Source organism: Echeneis naucrates, chromosome 19 (assembly GCF_900963305.1).
Source record: "Echeneis naucrates chromosome 19, fEcheNa1.1, whole genome shotgun sequence".
NCBI classification, from domain to species: Eukaryota; Metazoa; Chordata; class Actinopteri; order Carangiformes; family Echeneidae; genus Echeneis; species Echeneis naucrates.
Window position 1 is genome coordinate 5,437,171 of NC_042529.1, and position 22,249 is coordinate 5,459,419.

At 39.6% G+C, this 22,249-nt stretch overlaps 1 protein-coding gene across 1 annotated transcript in view; it reads left to right on the top strand.

The window, feature by feature from the left end:
• chst15 (carbohydrate sulfotransferase 15) overlaps positions 1–13,792 on the top strand; it is a 30,311-nt gene extending 16,519 nt beyond the window's left edge. The window contains exons 2-8 of the mRNA XM_029527671.1: positions 288–872; positions 2,779–3,118; positions 6,558–6,701; positions 9,717–9,873; positions 10,840–10,996; positions 12,442–12,589; positions 13,240–13,792. Of these exons, the coding sequence (XP_029383531.1) occupies positions 432–872; positions 2,779–3,118; positions 6,558–6,701; positions 9,717–9,873; positions 10,840–10,996; positions 12,442–12,589; positions 13,240–13,439 (1,587 nt within the window). The 5' untranslated portion in view covers positions 288–431 and the 3' untranslated portion in view covers positions 13,440–13,792. The remainder of the gene's footprint in view (positions 1–287; positions 873–2,778; positions 3,119–6,557; positions 6,702–9,716; positions 9,874–10,839; positions 10,997–12,441; positions 12,590–13,239) is intronic.
• Positions 13,793–22,249: the final 8,457 nt, after the last annotated feature.

Here is a 22,249-nt window from a genome sequence, read left to right on the forward strand (position 1 = left end):
TTGTGGCGACCTGGTTCCTAAAGGAAACAGATAAAATGCAAGTCAGCACTTGCACAGGATGTGACGGCCTATTCTTTGCCACAGTGTTGCATTACCTTATGTGCTGTCTTACAATTCTTACAGCACTGTGTAGATGAGGAAGCCTCAGCTAAGGAGTAGAGCCTCGGTGGTGTCAAAGAGTTACTTAACATTACTTAGAAGTTGCTAAGTCAGCCCAAGCATAACAGTAGGTCATTGCACTCATTTTATTTTTGCCTCATTTTGTTTTTTGTTTTTTTTCTTATCAGGAAAACATCAGCGGATGAGGTGGGCTGTTCTCCACCACCCATCATGGGCATCAACTGTTGGCCGTATCTCAAAACTTCCTCTCTGGCCAGCTCCTGCTCCATAACCCGTGTCTGAACTGTGACACTTGGGACTCCACAGACAACATGACGCAGATGGACTACAAATACAGCCTGCTGGGATCAGCAGTTGACGACTACCGCAAGAGGCCGTTGCTCCTGCAGGTAGATGACACGCCCATGAACCTGTTTGCAGTCCTGGAGGTTAAACGGGAAGTACCGAGGCGCTGGAGCACCCTGGGCTACTTTCGTAAAATTCGGCTCTACAGCTTTGTGTTCGGACTGGCTGTTACATTTCTCATCATGGCTTCATACATTCTGACAGGGGACAAAAAGGGCCTCCTCCTAACTCCTTCCCCTTACCACTTCAGCAGCCTGGTCAGCCCAGGACCTTTTGCCTTCAACCTCTCTTCTGTTAAGGACTATGCACATATCAAACTCGTGGTTAAGTCCATCACATCCAAGGTGGAGTTTCCCAGCAGTCGGCAGATCCCAGAGTTTAAGGCACTGGTTCACAGCGAGCCACATGTGAGTAGTCTAAATAACCAGTTTCATTTCTCATTTCATGTATGTTAAAACATTTAATTCCACATTTAATTCAATTACCACTGTATAATAAACACCTCTGTGTTTTCCAGTTACCTCTCTCCCTTTTTTTATAATACATAATACAAACCAAGCCTTGGATGATATTGATCTCTGATTGAATTGACAATCACAAATGTGTCTCACAGGGCAATTAAATGCTTAGTGAAAAGGTGATTCAAATCAGTATTCATGTCTACATGCTGTCTACACAGGGTTCAATACAGCTACACTGTGCAATTCCCCACCGGCTGCAGTTTCTAATTTAATTTTATTAAGAGATAAACCTGCTCTGAAAGCCTTGTATAACACTTCATGTCCCAGCAGTTAATTGCATATATGTCTCTACCTAATTTTTTTTCAGAGGGGATTTAAAGCTCAAAGTCATCCCATAGCCATCAAACACATTGGCCCCTATGGCTTTCTCACAGTGTCCATCTCCCCCTAAAGCCTGGTTCAATTAATTGTTAATCCTAATGATAATGGCTTGTGCTAGGGTTATTTGCAACACAACTAATTTCTTATTGAACAAGCTAATGAATAGGAGAGTGTGACCGTGGGACAATCAATACTACATCTGTGGCTGGATCTGGCAATAACTGTCTGTCTTGAAGTAGCTGTGCCTCACAGACAGTGAGTGAGTCATACTAACGAGGGCTCTCATCACTTCTAAAATGTGATTTAGAAATGTGTTTTCTCATTTCTTCACTTAAATGAATGAAAAATCTGTATTCTCAAAAGCAAACAGTTTGTACGTTAATTCATACTATTGTAATTTCTGGATTATAAGCATCTACTTTTTTCACACGCTTTGAACCCTGTGGCTTAAACAACTATGCGGCTAATTTATGGATTTTTACGAGTCACGAGCTTTATGCTGCCAATACATTTAGCGTCACATCAGACCAATGAAATTATCGAACAGGTCACAGTGGACCAATGAAATGGCTCAAATTAAATTAAACACACCGACACTAAATTCTTCAGTCGTTTATTTTGCGCTTCATGCACACACCCTTATCATGGAAAACACACGAAGCAATGCATATGATGCGGCTCTCAAGTTAAAGGTGATCGATCTGGTGAAAAGGTGAAATCTTTCTGTGTAACTTAATTCCTGCCACAAGCCATTTCCTCCCATATTTCTAACACCTGCGACTTATAAACAAGTGCGGCCTATATATGTACAAAACAGTTTTTCTCTTTAAATTTAGCGGGTGCAGCTTATATTCAGGTGCGCTCTATAGTCCGGAAATTACGGTACTATCAGAAAGAATCAGGATATATGAGGGTTGGGAGATAGGGTTTCAAATGAATAACAAAAAAACTGAACTTAATAAACACTAATCAGGCAGTGCATCAGCAGAACAGATGGCGTCTCTTGGTGTCTATGGAATGCAACCTTCAGACATTGAATGTAAAGGATTTTAAATATTAGAAATATGTTATCCAATCACAATCTGTGTATAAAAGGGCCTAAATTCCTAAATGCTGTTAGTGTGTCAAGTTCATTTTTAATTTCTGTATGTATCTAAAACCACTTTGCTACAAAACTGACTAGAGACTTCATCCCCGGGTACAAACTTGTCATCAGTGTGTACTTGGATCCCGCAGAGTTGGCATTTGCGTACACTTCTCAACACACTGGCCCACACACAGGAAAGAGGTTTTTTTTTTTTTGTTTGTTTTTTTTTTAAGGGCTGTTAGAACTTCCTGTACTTTATCTGTGAAAGGACTGGACTGTATTTATCTGCTGATGTGCAATAAGCTGGGTCGGCTTTGCCTGGAATGTTTTTATCTGGTTATTTGAGAAGCGCGCTGATTCAGCTGCCTTTCTTTGCCTTTACAGATGTTTTCTGTTATCCCCCGCAACTTCCTGCCTGGTGTCAAGAACCCCTGCTGGTACGAGGAATACACTGGGAATATCACCTCGGACCCATACAGGACAAATTTGTACGCGCGCTACTCAAAGCGCTTCCGTATTGTGTTTCAGCATCTGAGGAACACTTTCAGAGAGCACTTGTTTCCCCATGACGGGAAACTCTACCGCATACGGTGCCTTCCTTATTTCTATATCATTGGCCAACCAAAGTGCGGCACAACAGACCTGTATGACAGACTGAGGCTTCATCCAGATGTAAAGTTCACCACTTTCAAAGAGCCACACTGGTGGACCCGCAAGAGGTTTGGTGAGTAAAGAAAACTACAATTTGAAGTCATTGATCCCTCCACAGTATAAAATAATGAGACAGAGCCCACGATTATTATTAGTAATATAAGTGTGAAATGAAACTCTGTAGTGTATTATTTTGGCAAAGCCATATCTTAAGGAGATTCAGAAAAGGACTTAGTGATCATCCGCCCATCCTCAAAAGGCATTTCACAAACATGATTCATCCCCTGTATTCTTACATCATATTGTTCATGTGTTGACTTCGGGAACAAAATTCAACAATTCTTAGTACTCAATTGGGTGGAAAGTCTTTAGGGTATTTACATTTTTTTCCTGTCAAATATAAAAAAAAAAAAATGAAATCTTTAAACAATGTATTTTATATCAAATCTTGCAAAATGTTAGCTTTGAATGTGATAGGAATTAAGTATTTCTGATGCACACAGTTCAATCCCAAATGCAATTAACCTAGATAAGAATTTTCAAGATCACATCTCATGCTGCGCATAAGAATAAACTGAAGCTGTTTATTTTCTACCTGAGAGTTCTTTGCCCCAAGTCTACAGGCCTAATTTTGTATTTACATCAGTTGCTGCTGCCTTTAAAGTTTTAAATTCAAATCTTCCCCCAACTGAGCTCATGCAATGTTGACGCTCCTTCAGAAGTGAACCAGGACTAGAAGAATCTAGACTAACTGTGCTACTCTATCCTGTGACATAGATTTATGTCTGTGGTGGGAACGTACTTGAAAAAACAAACAAACCACATGACAAAAGGTTAGAGACTCGTGATTATGAACACATACGTGGGTGTCTGGGTACGCTATTTCCTGTGTTCTTAGCAAAACACTAAGGTTGCACACATTGGTTTACACCACACCTCCAGTGATTTTCCTTTTGTCAGCTTCAAGCTGTCATCTTACAGCTTCTTTGCACACCATGAATTTTGAACTGCAATAATTCATTTGATTAGACAGCAAATCATTTTAGGGTGCTGAAGGCATATTTTCACACATTTTTTCATGAATTTAGCCAATTCATACTTGGTCATGAACTATTAATCACCCAGTTCAGACCTTGTTTTTGTTTTGACACACACACTGTTGGTTTTCATTTTCATCCTTGAAACAGGTGGCAGTATGTCATCTCCTCAAACAGAGATAAGCCCTCAACCTGTGCGTTGAGAGGTAAGAGCCGCCTCACTGCAGACATCTGGTCATGAGGCATTTCTGCCGTCTAAATATGTTGATGGCTGCCGTCGTGTGTTTCTTTCACTATGAGCATCTGTGATGTTAAAGGAACAGCCCTGCCACTACAGATGGGATTGGGAAAACCTGGGAGTGTTTGCCCAGAATATCATATAAATCCAAACCTCATATAACCTATGTATTTTTTGTTGAATTGCTCTTTAGCTTGCAGTGGAGTCTTTTTTGATACAATACAAAAAAAGATTTTTTCATCTGTTCTCTTAGATCTGATTTTTTTTTTTTTTTTTTTTAATCAAACAATGAATAATTACTGTCCAGTGCAGAAGCAGGCGAGGATTCAAGGGGGAAAAAAAAACAATACCTACATGTTTTGCTTTGTTTTTTTGGGTTGTTTCTTCTCCTACAACTGAAACAGCCATTAGGACTCATGAATAATGGAGAATCTTCAGCTGCTCAAGAACCAGGCGTCAGAAGTGAGAGTCAGAATGTGTGTATGTGTACCACTTGTGTGTCTGCACTGGCAAAGAAGTATGGGAGGGTGATGATGCGAAGAGCAGCAGTTTCATCTCGCTTGACGGCTCTGTTCAAAGTCAGCTCAGTTTATGAAATAAAGTCAGATTACATAATGACTTTATAGTGAGTTGAAATATCTCATAATTCCCCTTTAAGAACAGCAGCTGCAGTATCCAATCAGCGCAGCATGAGGACCCAATTTCTATGGCAATGTCTCTCTGGACGAGCCCTATTCTTCTACTGAGCAATGACTGGTAAATACATTTTATTTTGCCCAGAGCCAGCTGTCAAAAAATTACTTGATTTTGATAGTTTCACCATGGCATCTTGGCTAAAGGTAAGATATACACTATTGGGCAATTTTTTTCTTTCTCCACCAAAAATTATCAAAAGGAGGTTTAAACAGTTGCAGCAAAATCAATCCTTTTGAAGTTCATCCAGCTGCCCACAATGCCCCTAATCCCTCTGAGACTCACAAACCTTAATTGGTGGATTGATCAGTCAGCCTGCAATACAGATTTTAAAGTGTTGTATTCAGTTTTAGTAGATAATTATTTGAGCCTCATAAAGCTGCGGGATGTGGATGAGTTGTTTGTCTTCACTTGTCTGCCTTATGTTTGTGTTTTCTCCTGCCGTGTGATGTTGTAGAGCAGGAAATGCAGCTCTATCCCAAGGACATAGATCCCTCTCAGTTATTGCCCCCCCCCAATGCTTTCATCTTTACTGTCACTTTCTTTCATTCTCTCCATCCCCTCTGGTGTTGCACTCAGGGCTATGTGCTGGTAATCAGCACTTTTCTCTTAAGACATCCGTTAAGAACATCAAATTCAAATGGTCTTGTTTTGTATTTATTTATTTCATCCCCCCCCGAGGCTTCACTCCGCCAAAGCTGTGAAAAGGTGATTTGATGATACCCGCACTGCATAACTTTAGAGGAACAGTTTGAATCTTAAGCAGATGCGTCTGCCTCATACGGTAACCATCAAGAAATGAAGACTATTTGAAAATAGCATGACGCTTCATTCATATCAAAAAGTGCAGAGATGGGGGGTGGGGGTGAAAGAAAAAGCCCTGGAGCGAAACACACCAGCACCATCACACCTCATACAAGTGTGACCGCTCTGGATGAATAATGATGCAGGCTGGCTGTGAGAAGAGTTTGCCAGAGTTTTCTAATCATGTTTTCCTTCTAACTAAAGAAAGGTATTTTACTGCGACACCATCAAAGCGTCACAGAAAGTAACAGGAGCCTGAGCTACCTCATTATCCTCATGCTGCATGGATACTCCTAAATTCACTGAATCACCACTATTGCCTAGTAAATGGTAATTATACTGTAGACCACAGCAGCTTGGATGGAAAAAACATTTGCTAGTCTTACATTTAAAGTATTAACTTGACATCGGCCCTTAATTGGAAACACTGAAAGCTGAGCAGACAGTATTCCCTGCTGAATTTTGGATTGGATCTGATTTTATTAGGTCATCCTACAGTCAGGACTGCACAGAGAGCCAAGCAACCATCAACACAGGAAGGGGAGAGGGCAGGAAGGAAGGCCTGATGGATACACACCCATCTCAGTCCTCAAAGCTAATCTGAAGCACCCCCAAAATATATATATATATACTTTCTCCGAGAGAATAGTTGCAATTACTCACCTACAACTAACAAATATGCACTGGAGATATAATTGTACTCCAGTGTACTTATGACCACTGTCTTCTTTTCCCACCAGGTATCATTCGTCTCAGTGAGGGCTTCCATGACCGGTACCCAGTGGAGGACTACCTGGACTTGTTCGATCAGGCTGCTTACCAAATCCAGGGCAACCTCACAGTAAATACCAGTGGAAGCCCCAGCCAGCCTGACATTATCATAGGTACGTAAAAACACAGCCAGTTCCCTTTGGTGGGTAAATAATTTTCTCATGAATTCAATTCTAAAAGATTTCCCCTGATCATTTAGGTAATATGACAGAAAACAGGAAGTTTTTAAAATGTACTTTCCAGAAATAGAGAAGGTGAGAAACTCCACGTAATGAAACATAAACATATATGACATATAACAATAGGTTTCTACCTGTGGAAGTCTAATTTAAAGGAAGAGCAGTTTATACTTAGCTATGAAATGCTAGTAAGTAGAGCAATAGTAAATAATGTTTCCACTCTCTTCTCGTGAATTTTTTAACCAATGCTGCCTGAAGATCACGTTAAACATTTCATGTCATATTACGATTTCTTTTACCTGAGCAAAGCAGCTTTTGGTTTGAGCCTGCCATTTTAACATCAGCATGATCCTGAACAAAATTTTGCTCAGAAATAGAATGTCAGAGTAATTCTCCACAATAACACAAACATTTCCAGGACATTTTACCTTTTCTCTCAACTCCCATGTGCGCTTCATGACTGAAAAGCTAGTCAACTAATTAACTTCCCTCTATAGCCACCTTTGTGAAAAATAATGCTTCATATATGATGTGTCCTCCGAATATGTCAGACAAAGTACATCATTAATCCACATTTTGGTAAATACTAGCAGGGCAATCATATTATAAACTCCTCTATAAACACCAGGACCCCACCAGCCTCGCTGATCTATCCCGCATCAAACTTCCATTCCATTTCCAATCTTACTTAAAATAATATCCCCAGTTTGACTTTAAACCAGACACTAAATATCAAGCACAGCTTTGCTGACAAAGCAAAGCACCACTTTAATCTTAGCAAACTTTAACAGTGGCATACTCTGACATCATCTTTCTATTCCAATTCAGCACCACTGATTTATTAACCTTACTAAGAGTTAGACTATATAAAAAAGGGAAGCATGTAAATCTAATCTGATCTCCTGGTGGTTTTAGCTGCACAAACATTTCCTGTAAGATTTGATGTCTGTCTTCCTGTTTTGTCAGTGTGTCACATCATGTTAGAGAGCAGGTTTTTCCCTCTTCCTTCTGCTGATTCATATTAGTTACTCGGGTCAAGTTTTAGTGCAGCGACTGTATGTATAAAATGTGTACTGACAGTACTGTGTGGCCTCATCAGGCTACAGCCAATAGCATTTGGCTCAGGGTGACCCGACCCTTCCCTGTAACTTCACTTGCAATTTGGCCTCCAATATTACAAAGCTGCCATTAAAGCAGCAGGTAGCACAGCTGAAACACAGTGCTGCTCTGTAGCAGCTACTTTCACTCCACAGAGTGACTGTGATTTTTAAGAGAGCCAGCGAATCAGCCATAAAGAGAGGTCCAACAGCTTAATAATAGTGGACTTCCTTCTGCCTCACTTAGCCACTTCAAGTACCATAGAAAAGAATTTTTGTGTGTGTGTGTCAGGATGGCAATAATATCCACAGCAGGGTGTAGAGGTCTTACAAACCTCCTTCCTCCATTTGCATATCCTGTTTCCATCCCCTCTGCTTCCATCTGTCTGTCTTTTTCCTTCATCCAAACACCATCTCAAAGAACTTCTTGCTGTAAAGAAAAACTGATTTAAGTTTTTAACAATAGCCTTTTCATACGGAGCTGAGTTGGTGCATTGAGCGCAGCTTAGCATGCCGCCCCGTTTTGTTTCTTTTTTTTTAAATAAATAATCCTCATAAGGTGGGGGAGTGTGCCAAAGCCCCGCTCAGTATTCACACCATGCCTTGGGAGAGCCCAGCAAGGTGCAGGCCTGTGGCCAGGATCTTGGGCTTTTGACTCTCCTCAACTGCCAGCCAAGACCAAGCCGCTGTGAAACGCCAGAGGCACGCTGGTCTGGCTCCATCATTTGTTTGCCCTATTATGGCCTCTTCCCATGGAGCTAAATAAGCCCTTTTAATGGACATAGAGAACTTTAAATAGACTTGATCACGGTCTGTATCATTTTAGGCATAACAGCATTAGCGGCGATCCTGTTTCACTCTCAGCGTTTTCATCACAGAAAATGGGTCTTGGCTATCATCCCTTTCTCTGGGAAAAGGAGGCAGATAAGGGCCTTGTTGTGTTCCCTCCAAATACATCACAGCTCCTCTTCACAGATAAGAGGATAATGAAGGCACAGACAACCTAATGAATCCTGGATATCATTTCTCAGCACAGCCTGATAAAGTTTCTGCTCTCAAGCTGTTGAACAAATGAACGTCTTCTGACTTGTTATGAGCACCAGTACAGGCACTGTGTGGATTGCAATCGTTCCACAATTTAGCTCACAGCTGGAGATGTAAATACTCTCGCTTTTGCTTGTGTATTTGCTTGAGACACATCCTTTTTATTGACTTGTTGCATGTGAATAGGGAACATGTTGTGTCTGACAGTTGTACTTAGAGAAACAAGTTGAAATAACTTTCAGTTTATTTATGTCTGATTGCTTTAAGAAACAAATTGTGGAATTTATTTTGACATTCAACAACATATATAAAGTGGAATGTCAGATCTTGAACAATTTGTTTTCTTCCTTGCAATCAAGAAAAAAAAAATCTATTTTCTTTATCAAAGAAAATGTGGATTATTTTCTGAAGATGATACCTTGAGATTCTTTGTTTTGTCTAAGCAATAGTCCAAATCGCAAATATATTCAATTTCCAAAAAAATGAAAAACAGAAAGGCTGCAAATCCTCAAACTTGAGAAGCATGAAATATTTGGCAGTTCTGCTTGAAAAACAATAAGTTGATAACAGCAGCAAATGAAATCTGTCAACTGCTGTTGGTTCTGTTTTGAGTTTAAACCAATCTGCTGCTTTGCCTATATTCAACTACACGCACACACATCTAACGCAGTACAAAACAGTGAAGAAATACTATAAACTTGTCTGTGCACGTCTGGTTTTTGTTTTGTCTTTGTGCAATTGTGCAGCTGTACTTATATGATGGTTTATGTCTTGTTTTTATTTGAACCGCACTGGGTGTGTTTTGCAGGGGAAGCCAGCGCATCCACTATGTGGGATAACAACGCCTGGGTGTATTTCTATGACAACACCACAGAGGGAGAGCCTCCCTTCCTCATCCAGGACTTTGTTCACGCCCTGCAGCCTGATGCCCGCTTCATCGTTATGCTCAGGGATCCAGTTGAGAGGTGGGAGTGATCCATTTCACAGCCATGAAATACCTCTCTTTGTTGTCCAATCCAGTTCTGACACGCACAGCACCTATATGCCTCCATCATGACTGTTTATAGTACAGATACAGACAGATACTCTCCAGGTTTTTAGGCAACAGACCGTGTGTTGGCTTTTACTTAGTCTGGCTGTCACATAGGTTCCATTATGATGCCTTTATCAGACACGTGGAGGGCTTGCTGCAGAATGCCCATGAGGCAGTCTCTTTAAAATGGGGATTACTTTATGCTGTTAATGTTGATTTTTACTTAAGAGAATGTCTGGAAATGCTTTCTGTAATTGCCTTTGTCTGTCAAATCACAGCCTGTACAGCCTTTCCCTACAGCAGCTCAAGGGGAAATGAATTTTTATGACACAGGACTTGTTTACAACCTAGGCATCTCCTTAGTAGAGATTCTGTCTACCTTTATTTGTTTACAGGTGCTTTTTTTATACAGGCTAACATCAATAAGATGAATATTTTGGCCTTTGGTTTATCACAAGGCAGCAGACACATTCAGGGCCATTAGAGCTGAGATTAGCAGTCAAGTTAGTTTACTGTCAATTCATAAGGCTCGTTATTTTTGGGAGATAAAAATATATATCATGGGGTTTTGGGGGTTTTTTTGGGTAGTATTTTTTTTTCTCCTTGTGACTTTTTGTCTTTACTTTGTTCAACTGGAATGATGGTCTGTGCTGTCAGGTCCTGTTTACCATAATGATTGGTGCTTGTATTGCATTTTATATTTTCTTTTTATGATTTAAAATATAGAGGGAAAAAATGTTCACACTTTTCTGCTCATTCAGGCAGGCAAAGAAATGTGCATGTCAACAAACCAAAATACTTAATTGTCCTTACAGACTGTACATCCAACAAGAAGGTGAGATTCCATTGTCTGCGTCGTGTTCAAATTTGTTTACAGAGCTTCTCTCTTGTGTTGCAGGCTTTACTCTGACTACCTTTACTTTGGCATTGCCAATAAGTCTGCAGAGGATTTCCACGAGAAGGTGTCAGAGTCGCTGCAGTTATTCGAGGGGTGCCTTACAGAGTACACAATGCGCTCCTGTGTGTATAACACTACTGTCAACAATGCAATGCCAGTGAGTCTACCCTCCCTTCTTGCCTTGGTCACACAAGAAAAAAAGGCATTTAGTGACCAGTGCATTAGCAAGTGGGAAAAAAGAAATAGAAAAGCAGTGAAAAAGAGAGATAGAGTGAAATCCACACTTCATTAGCACATGCCAAACCTTGCAGGACTGATTTTATGAAAGGGGTTGGTGGTTGTTGAATCACTGAGGAGTGCAGTGTCTACAGCCCCTCTTTGTATGAAAAAACTAAAACAAAAAACTTAAGTTTACCAGCTTCCTCCTTTTTACAAAAACAGTCTAAGTCTTAGTATCAGCCACTGTGGGGCCCCAGCATTGGGCCCCTGGCCAGCTTTTCCCACAGTGCCTTGAGGCAGACTGGCTGAGGGGCGGGGAGTCTGGCTCATCCTCCTTTGGCTCCCCTTCCAGGCTGCCTTGTATTCAGAGGTCCTCCTCTCCAACTGCCATTGACAAGCTATACGGCCCTCCGGGAGCATGCTCGCTCTCTGCCACTGGCCTAATTGTCCATCCACTAAAATCTCCTCAGAGTTATTGGACCATGTGAAAAGCGTTACAGCTGTTCTTACAGCAGTCTTTCATGCCTGTGGCTTCTTGATAAAAGTTTTAGAGCCCTGACTGGGATCCATGAAGAGGAGATGAATAAACACCAGCATGAGAAGCTGATTGACCTTCACTACAAAATTGATTTAACAAAGAAAGAGTTGCTTGGCCTGGCTTTCATTTACTCTGAAAGACCTTTTAGTTTGCTTGAGAGGTGGAAGGACACACTGATCATTTCTTTGCCAGTAACAAGGTATTTTGTTTACGCCTACTCTTCTGTAATGAAATGTCACAAGTAAATCTCAAAATCCATTTCGAGCCTAATTAGGCTACCTGCAAATGCGGCGGTGGAACCTTACATTAGATTAGTTGCCAATTAAATTTTTGTACTGCAGCTAAAAATCATTTTTAATGCATTGTGTGATTGGTCAATCCACAAAAATGGCAAGTAATTGATGAAAATGCCCATAATAAGCTCCCCAAGCCCAAGGAGACATTTTCAAACTGCTTGTTCTGTCTGACCAATATTCCTTAATCCATGACATTTGATATAAGGTGAAATCAAACATCTAGGAAAGCAGAACCAGTTAATTTTTGTCAATTTGGCCTTAGATATTATGTAAATAGATGGCTATGATGGGGTGCAACAACAGAACAACATTATTTAGGGGTATCTGGTCCACTAATAGGTAGTACTGGGTTTTCATTTAATATCAGAAATGACCTTTCTCATGTCCCTCACCTACTCACACCATATGATATCAGCATATGTTCTCATGTCCAGCATTAATTACCCAACTGTTCACCTCCTTAGAGAAGTTAAATCATGCATGCACCTACTGCCACGTCTCTCAGCATGTGAGGGGGAAATTTCTGATTCCTTTGTTTTGTGTCCTCAGGTTAGATTGCAGGTTGGCCTGTACATAGTGTACCTAATGGACTGGCTGACCGTCTTTAGCAGGGAACAGATTCTGGTCCTGAGGTTGGAAGACCACGCCTGTAATAGGAAATACACGATGCACAAAGTCTTTGATTTCCTCAACCTAGGTGAGTAACACATCCCAACATATGCCCTTGACTGCATGGGGACCCTCTTTAATAAAATACAAAAACAAATCGCTGAATACATTCAGAGATATGTGATGTTAAATACACAGGGATCCAATAACGATTTAACAAATCCGATTTACATAATTCTTATTAATTAAACTGCATGGTGACACAAATTTGAGAAGTGCTGATTCTTAGGTATTAAAGTTGCATACAGCCTAAAAAAGAAAGTTAAATTTCACTTCAGATACAAATCGTAACTTTCTAACTCCTTCCAAATTTTCAGTATTAAAAAGGTACCAGCTTTTCCTTTGGGTATACTTGGATTGATTAGTGTAAGTCACACAACAGTGTGTATGTGCAGGAGTCACATACAGTTATTCCTTGTCTGCCAGTCTGCCCCTTGGTTCTGCCTCACTGGTTCATCCCATAGTTTAATTGCCCCAAAGCTCAGACTTAGCTCTTCAAAGAGCTGCTGAGGTAAGATCACTTCCCAGAGCATCAAATCTTCTGCTTAGAGCAGCTCTGAGACACAGTGCCATTGCAGTTTCCTTTGCTGTATTTTGTTGCATTTATACAGTTCTGTGGAAAAAATCTGAAGTGGTCAAGACAGAAGGAATGTGAAACTAGTGTTTTGTGTTTTACAGGGCCACTGACAAAGGAAATCGAGTCAGATATCACCAGAAGCCCAGCATCAAACACGAGGAGGCCAGCTGACAAAAACCTGGGTCCCATGTTACCCATCACTAAAGAGATCCTTCGGGATTTTTACACACCGTTCAACAGGAAATTGGCCAAAGTGCTGCGGAATGACTCCTTCCTCTGGGAGAACAACTCCAAACTTTGAACAATCCACCTTCCTTTTACTTCAGTGGAAGAATGGAAAAATTAAAATTTTAAAATACACTGACGCATCAGCCAGCCCCTGAATTTGAGTTTCATCTCTCAAGTGCCCATGAAAAAAAAAAATCAATGTTTCTTTTTTAATTTAAATTATTTTTTAAGTTATAAAAACAGAGATGAATCAAAGATAGAAAACAGCACAAGAGAGAGTGGTGATTTTGTGTGTGTGTGTGTGTGTGTGTGTGTTTTGAGTGAAAGAGAGAGTGCGTTAATACTGGAGTGAAAGAATTGCTGGCAGATCTTGATTGTTTCTTTTTGTGACCAGGTGTATAAAATTAAATAGTGAATTCAAAGATATGAAAACAGAGTTGTGTCTATTTTGAAGCTTGGTCTGATCCATCCTCTCTCAACTGATAAGGTGAGCTCTTGTGGTTGCTGTAAATTTTATCCACCATATCATGTAAGATTTACATTGTGCTTTCATAACAATATAGCTGCATGAAAATACATATAGTGAGAAGCCTGAGCTGATAAGACCATAAATTACCAGTGAAGCACCATCACCCTCTACTGGGGAATACATGTAGTTGCAATTCTAAAAGTACATCAGTACATAAGTACTGTACAGTACAAGTACAAAAGAACAACAAAGTCTAAAAAGAAATTATTAAATAGAATTGTCACTTTCATAAAATTCAAACTGCAGTCAGGTAAATATTGTATCAAACTATTAAAGGGGAATCATTTCAGATCAAGGGAAAACCAGCTGTTGAAATAGTGTTTTGTTTGTTTATTTTTATTTTTTTATATTGAAGCTGAGCAGATTATCTTAGAAGCAGCAAAATAATAGTTCATCGTAATAAATAATAGTTTTCTTTCTCCTGCTCAAATTTTTCAAACATAGGGTTAATTAAAATGTTTGTAATTGGATTTGAGGCAGTTCAATCTGCGAAATTAACTCAAGGATGATTGAGTATTTTAGACAGAGACTCAGATCAAGCCAACAGCAACTCCAATACTTTAAATACATATCAGACATTAATAAGCGATATTAATAAAAATTACTCTGAGATGAAGTGCATGCTAAGGTGGAACATACACACTCACTGCACCAGAGGGCAGGCAATACTGTAGAATTTGAGGACATTTCTCCAATTTGAACAACATCCAGAAGATCTGGTGGGCTTTAAAAAGAAAGAGGGGTTCCTCAAATTTAAACTAGAGAAAGATTGGATGGGGAAAAAAAAATCTGTTTGTAGTTATTCAACTCTGTTTTCTTCCACTAAGCCCTTAAGTCTTCCTGGAACTGAAACCCACAACAACAACAACAACAACAACAACAACAACAACACAAAATACACTGGTAAATCAGGTCTTTTATAATTAAGTGACCTCAGTGCAATCACTGAGATTTATTGAACAGCATGAACCATTTTCCTAGCTGTAGTTTTCCAAAGGGAATACTTTTCTCTCACTGTACAACCTCAACAATACAAGCAGGTTTGGCCACATCCTCCTCATTGAAGCCAAGACAATCTGTCTGGAGAAAAGAAGTGAGCGCAAATCATTTGCATATTTTTTTTGGAGTCGGACGGTCCATCTGGCTGACTGAAGAGGTTCCGTTTAGATGAGAACCCCTGACCAACTTCAATTTCCTTGGAATTCACAAATATTATCAAAGCTGCTTTCATCCAAGTCTGTGCTGTATCAGAATACAGTGAACTACAGGAAACTGGACTAGACTACTGCTGGAGACAACTATAGACTCTCTGAAAAAGACTTTTCACCAGAGATCCCACTTTAGGCCACAGTGAGACAAAATTACACAAAATACAACCTGTTGTCATGGCAAATGATGGTGTTTTTTCTCAGGTTGGAAATATTATATCTGTGTGTTGGAACAATGAGAAAACCAGTTTGCAAGGGACAGATTTAGGAATTGTAGAACAGCGTAGCCATTTTCAATCTAAGCTCTGACTCAATCATTTCCCACAAGGATAAACTGAACTCAGCAGAGGCTGTGAAGCGATGATAATAGACGCCACCCCCAGGGAGTGTTTTCAGAGCCTACAAGTGGATAATGTGAAATAATGCAGCTGAACCAGCAGCATGTGTGTGCATTACAACAGAGTTTGCAGCATGGCAGCGCAAGGGGGACTGGTGCCCACTATGTGAACACTGGGAACCAGCCCCAGAGTCCACTGTCAAGCCAAACTATCTAATGAAGTGAAACAGTCCAAGCTGAATCCATAGCCATCTCATCTGAAGCAGATGAGTTACTTATTCTTACATGGATATTGACTTCATGGTGTGAATGAAGCACTGGCATAAATGATAAAACAGCACCCCAGCAGATTAAATTATGGCACAACTAGTAAAAAAAAAAAAAAACTGTCAGATAATCAGGCTGCTTGTGATTAAAAGTAATTATCTGAAGCTTATCGAAGCATGAAGTGGGTAGAAAATGTGGACATGACTAATGTGGGATAGAAAGGTATAGGGTGAAGTCAATGTTAGGGGAAAATAAAATATGCAGATAATGTGCATGGATTATAAAAGACAGCAATCATTTTGTATCCCTAAGGCCAGTACACATCGTCATCATCAGTTCCTGCTTCGGGCCAATGACAACAACAACAACAACAACAACGACGGGCCAATTACAAAGTGACATGATCCAGCTACAGCACACAAATATCAGAATTCATCACCATAAATCAACAGCCAAACAGCGATCAAAACCACAAGTTCAGCCTCGACAACTATTCCTCCAGAAGGACGGAGGCACGAAAGCAGGAAGTGACAGCTAGCAGTGTTAGCCGTGTTAGCAGCGTTAGCAGGTTAGCTTCATGCAGGCTAACGAGGCGCAAAAACACCACACTAACAGACATTAAAGACATTTAAAAACAACCAGTGCTTGTTGTGGTGTCAAGATGCACTTACCATTACTGAGGAGATGAATTGATCCCGCCGATCTCTGCGACAGTAAATCCATCTGAAAGAAAAGCCAGGTTTGGCTCCGACAGCTAGCTTGTACCGGTAGATCCCTGGGTGGCGACGACGGGAGCAACAAGCGCCATAAATTATTATTTCTCCTTAAATCCACCCATCTATAGACTTTCAGTTACTGTTAGTCGAGTTTTATGTATTAAAAAATATTATATGAACGTAGCTAAGTTAGTCGAAGCGCTCTTAATGGTCGACGGCCAACAAAGATGGCGGACCAACAGTTAAAATGGCTGCAGTCGTTTACCTGAAAGATATACCAACATTTCACTGTTTTAAATTTTTATTCTATCAGAGGTAGAAAAACATAACAGTAATAATAATACATATCTAAAAAAATACCAGAGGTTTAAAACAATAGTTGTAACCTATTTAAAGGTATTTAAGGCTTTGTTCATTTTCACATTGTGCGAAAATGTTTAAGTGCATTATTAGTATGGGAGCCCAAAACGGACATACCTAAATTTATTTATAATACCATTCTTTAATCACTGCTATTTTTTTAAATACATATTTATTCATTTTTGCCAAAATAAATCTTTCTAAGCATGAGCTCTATCGGTGGCTTTCTCATGCTTGTTGCTGTTTGGATCCTCTTTGTTTGACAGAAGAGAAGACTTCATCTGAAGATCGATGGAGCCACTGAACCTGTAAGATGGAGAGCGGGGTCTACTCAGGTCACATTTTTGGGAATCACAATAGGATACTGGAGGTAGTGGAACTTTTTCTCCACATCCACTCTGCCAGCTTCAATAGGCTCTGATTCAAGAGCTCTAACATTATATGCTTTCTCTCGTACTGCTTTTCTCTTCATCAAGTCCACTCCGGTCCTCTGCTCGTCCTCTTCATTGCCCTTTGGCCCCATGTCAAATTAAGCTTTAATGAAACTGTAATATGGAGTTTGAATCTTAATGAGGCGGGGGTTCTTTTTTTCATGGATTTAAGTTGCAGATTTAAGACCTTTGACCAACACAGTTGGGGTACAGTATGCTGTCCAGACCACCAACAAAGTGATAATTACTATATCTCCAGCTCATACCTCAAAAATCTATTAAATTAGCTGACTCAAATTGAATCACAGCTATTTATGTCACTGTTGTCAATGATTAATGGAGAGTTTATTGAGACCAAAAGAAAGAAAGATCTGAAAAAACAAGTTTATGTGATAAACATTTGCAATCCATCATGCTGATTGAATGCACTGAGAGTTTGCCAGTTATATTTGAAGAGGCTGTGTGAGGCCCAGTCTTGCCCACTGATGATGGAGTGAGCCAGGAATGTAGGAAGCAAACAGATCTTTATTAAAACTATAGTCCCTATTGGGTAAGATTTGTCAGCACTGATAAAATGGTTATTCTTATTACATTACACACAGTAATCCAGAAGCAAAATCCTACAGGTCCTATTCTGTTGTCGTTCCCTATCATTTATTGGTTATTAAAAGTTCAGCCCAAAACATCTGTTTGTGATATACACTGTTATGTCTTTTTATCTCTGGACACATATTGTAGACATAGAAATGGTTCCTGACAAAGCCAAAGATTCCAGATTACCCTGTGTAACAAAGCCACAATCCTCTTGTAATGGCATTGTCAGGCATTGTATTTATGTTTTCAGGCAGTGAATGGTTCCCAGTTCTTGTGAAAATTGTTGCCCAGGCACCTTTAACATGTTTTTGCTTATTAGTATGCTATCTATTTAGAAATGTGTTAAATTTCAAAAACTCCTTTCATGTTTGCATCTTTTTTACCTACCCAAACGGTTCTGTTTCACATGACAGCTGAGTAAATCCATTCAGCTATTGAGCTATGGCAGATTTGCTAAAGCCAGATGTTTTGCTTTTGCTTTTTCTCTCCTTCTAAGCCTCTTGTGCCCTTGTTGTTGTATTTTTGTTCAGTGAGGTTCAGTGGATCCAGGGTCATTGCTCTGCATTGGCTTTTAATTCAGGCTCCAGCCGAGCATTTCACAACAAAATCAGACAGCATTGTAATGAGGTTCTTCTGTGTCTGGATGGACTGTCCTCTAAAAGCAACAAAACTGCACATCAACTGTTGGCCTACCCGTATGTGTGAATTTTCTCTAGTTACTTTTACTAAGTCAGTGGTGATATATAGGGGAAATCTTTAGTGTTTTAGAGACTGATTACCTTTTTGTCTGGTCATCAGTGTGTAGATTTTGATTCATATTCTCCTTAAGAAAATTCAAGAAAATATTTGTACTGGGTAATAACAGCTTTGCAATAATTATCACACAGTAGCTTCATGTTGCATCAATCTTTTTTAAGTTTGATTATACTCTTATCGAAATCAATTGTTCAATCATGATTTCTTTGCTATTCATGTTGCAAATTATCACTGATATTAGACGCAAACCTCTGGGCTGTTTTGGTCACATCCAGCTGGAACCAGTCCCAGCAGCAGTGAATGTGGACAAAGAATTAGAAACACAGGTGTTCAGGAAGGGAACATTTTTAGTGAGGAAGCTGAGGGCGGTTATGCTGAAAAGCACTGGGATCCAGGCCATCACATGGTAAAACTGACAATGTTACTGTTCAGTTTGGGGTCGAAGTGTGTGATAAATAGATGAAGAGCCTTTTCATCACTCACAGGTCTCTGAAGAGGAGGCATTCTCAACAACCTCCTCAAACCACAAATTGTCCAAAACAGTGGGACCATGACAGATTCAATAGTTTCTGCAGTGATCATAAAAAAACATGATTTAATAGAACCATTGCAGAAGGAGAAAACCATAAAGGTAGTTTGCAGCAATTGCAAAGACACAGATGTCTCAATTGGCCCGAAGAAAAAGCTTACTGTGCACGTTGACAAGCTATTATTCCCATACCAGTTAAAATATTAGACTTAAAGTAAAGTTAACAGATCTTTAGATGTAAAACCCAAAATTCTGATTTATTTGGCCATTTGAGGGCTGTTGAAACAAGTGTTAACTGCATGAACAAGATTTTATTACCAATTGCCTTGACATGGCAAACTTGTAACTTAATTACACATATTAGAAGTAATTTGAAGTCATGTTTCGGGCCTGAAAAACCTTAGTCCAATATTCACTCCGATTTTATTTCTCTTTTGCTCTTTACTAAGGGAAATATGTGGCTCCTTAGCTTATGGATTACTTTATCTGTAGTTCCTAGTGTCTGTGTCTATTTAAAACAACCGCAAATAGAAACAATGCTGACAGGAGCCAATTGCAGGGCATTACAGAAAGGCTTTAAGAGTTAAAGGATGCTGAAAGTCCTGCTTTATAAAACTCAAACATCAACTCTTAAGACTATGATTAATCCCTTTTTGTCACCCCTTGTAGGAATGCCTTCAACTTTAATTTAGCAAAATTTCAGGTTAGACTCTGTTTTGATAAAACAAAAGATAAGTGAGACAATTTTAATATCTGGTGTGAACCTTTTCCCCTCGCAGCATCTGCTGGAACCTGCCTGAGCATTAGACCAACCAGTAAAGAAAATACCAACACCACCATAATCAAGCTATAGTAGTGCATTTATTGATTACAATCAATTCAATAAAAAATGGGCTCGTGTCTTTCATTTGACAGGAGAACAGGTTGTTCCACGAAAGGACACCAAGAAAACATAAGCTGACACAAACTCAAAGCATACTGCTCTGCATGTGCGCCAATCTCACACTGACCATCGCCACATTTCACAGTTTCCATGGACACAGAAGAAACAAGATCCAACACAAGGCTTTCACCACCCGCTCTGATCATACACTTCATCATCACACTTGTTCACAGCTATAAGTTTAGAAATGTATGTGAAGCAAGCCAGAAGAAATATATGGGCTGTTCTAATGTGTTTTTTTTTTTTTTTTTTTTTTTAAAAGCTTAACTTTGCAAAAGCAGCTTGCTTTTTGTGGATTATCAAATTTGAGGATTCAGGACTCCAGATGAAATCTAGGGATAAAAGTGCAGCTGGTCTTGCCTGTCTTTTTTCTTTGTCTATGTCACTCAGATTTACAAAGCACCAATTAACACATCATTCTGTGGACTTTCAGCACGTTTCTCATTCTGCAGGAGGACAACAAAGATGTAGCATGTAGATTTTTACATAATAAGTGTCATGAGTTCAGACTGATCCCTAATGAAATGCACATGCTGTAAATTAATAAATCCAAGGTTGCAATATGCCATGTTTTCGATCCATAAAAGGTGTCATATTACATTTTGGTGGACAAATAAATATAATATAAATATATAAATAAAATTAAAGTGTGGGTTCGTCCCGTTCAACCACAAACTGACCCGTTTGTCCTGAATAAACTCTTAACATTTAGAATTTATGACAAACATTGGCTGTAAGCCCATCGGACAAACTCAAGGTTGTATTTGAGGACAATCACTAATGGTGTTTGTACGCATACATTTTGTCTGTGTGTGCGTGCAGATCACATTCTCCCCTCATCCAAATAAAAAACTCCATCTTTTTAAACCGCTGGGTTCATTACTAACTTTGTTTTGTCCTTTGTTCTGTGTAGCCAGTGTGCTACAGGCCCAATCATCACTAACTACATGTTGTTTGTCAGAGAATATTTGGCCAAAGCCACAGAGTTTACGAATTAGGTTGCACAAACACACACGCCAACATCAACACGTTTAGTTACTTTAATTTGCAGTCACTTCAACATGGACAGAACAAGTTTGTCTTGAAATTTGTTTATTGCCACTATATTGTTTGTCATATTGCTGCTTGGTTTGACTAAGATTGATTACCAGTTGCTCTTTCTTTGCCTTGAGTTAGTAACTTACCTGCTAAGCTTCTTCCTGGTTTGGCCAAAAGATGGCGCAGAGGGTGGGGCCTGACTGAGGCCAAGGACCAGACCAACTGCTGTGACAGCATTGGGGGGGCTGGGGCTCTTTGGTGTGTATTTGTAGTTTTTGTTTAAAGTCCGTGTTTATGTGTATGTTTGTTGGTTTAATCCTTTACTGTATATTTTCCTCTCATTCTTTATTTTGTCAGTTATATTTAAAAAAAAACCCCATATATTATTAATATAGTTAGGTTTTGTCAATCTTTTATGGACCCTAAAACTCTGTTCATTTGATTACCTTCACTTGTAGAAGATAAACCTCTTTGTCATTCTTCCCACCCTCAGACTCCGTATCTAAAGCCTATCTCCTTTCCCATCAATTACAAGCTGCCAAAGCAGCAGCAGGGACGTATTCACCGCAGAGGCTCTAACCTGTTACTCTGGGCCCTGATGTCCAATTAATGAGAATTCAGCTTGGGATTTTCTCCCTATAAAAGATTATGGAAAGAGGCAGGAGCCATCAATCTCCCACCTTGGGTGTTCTTCACAGAGAAAGACAGCTATTGTCACAACATGTCTGCCTCAAGCTCCACTGCTCCACAGCCTGATAAGCAGCTGTTTGATCCTCCTGCATCCAGACCATGGCAGGTGTTTTAATGCAGACATTCTGCTTGCTTCACACAGTGAGCTTCAGAAACCATTTTATGCTTTAATAAATGCTGACCATGTCCAAGTCATTTTTATAGTGCCATACATTAATTGTGCATGTAGTTGCACAGATCCCCGTATCAGTCAGTTTAACATCAACTGGGGCTATCAACAGTGTTTTGTCTCTGCTATTTGGCTGTTAGCACTTTTGAGGTTTGGCTTCAGTTTGAAAACTGCATATTAACAACAAGGACAACCATTATTTATGCAGTATTTGTTCATTTGACAACGCAGCAAATAATGCCTACAACAAAAATAAAATAAAATGCAGGAATGCACAAAAAGGAGGAGAAATAAGGAGAAATAATTATGGATCATA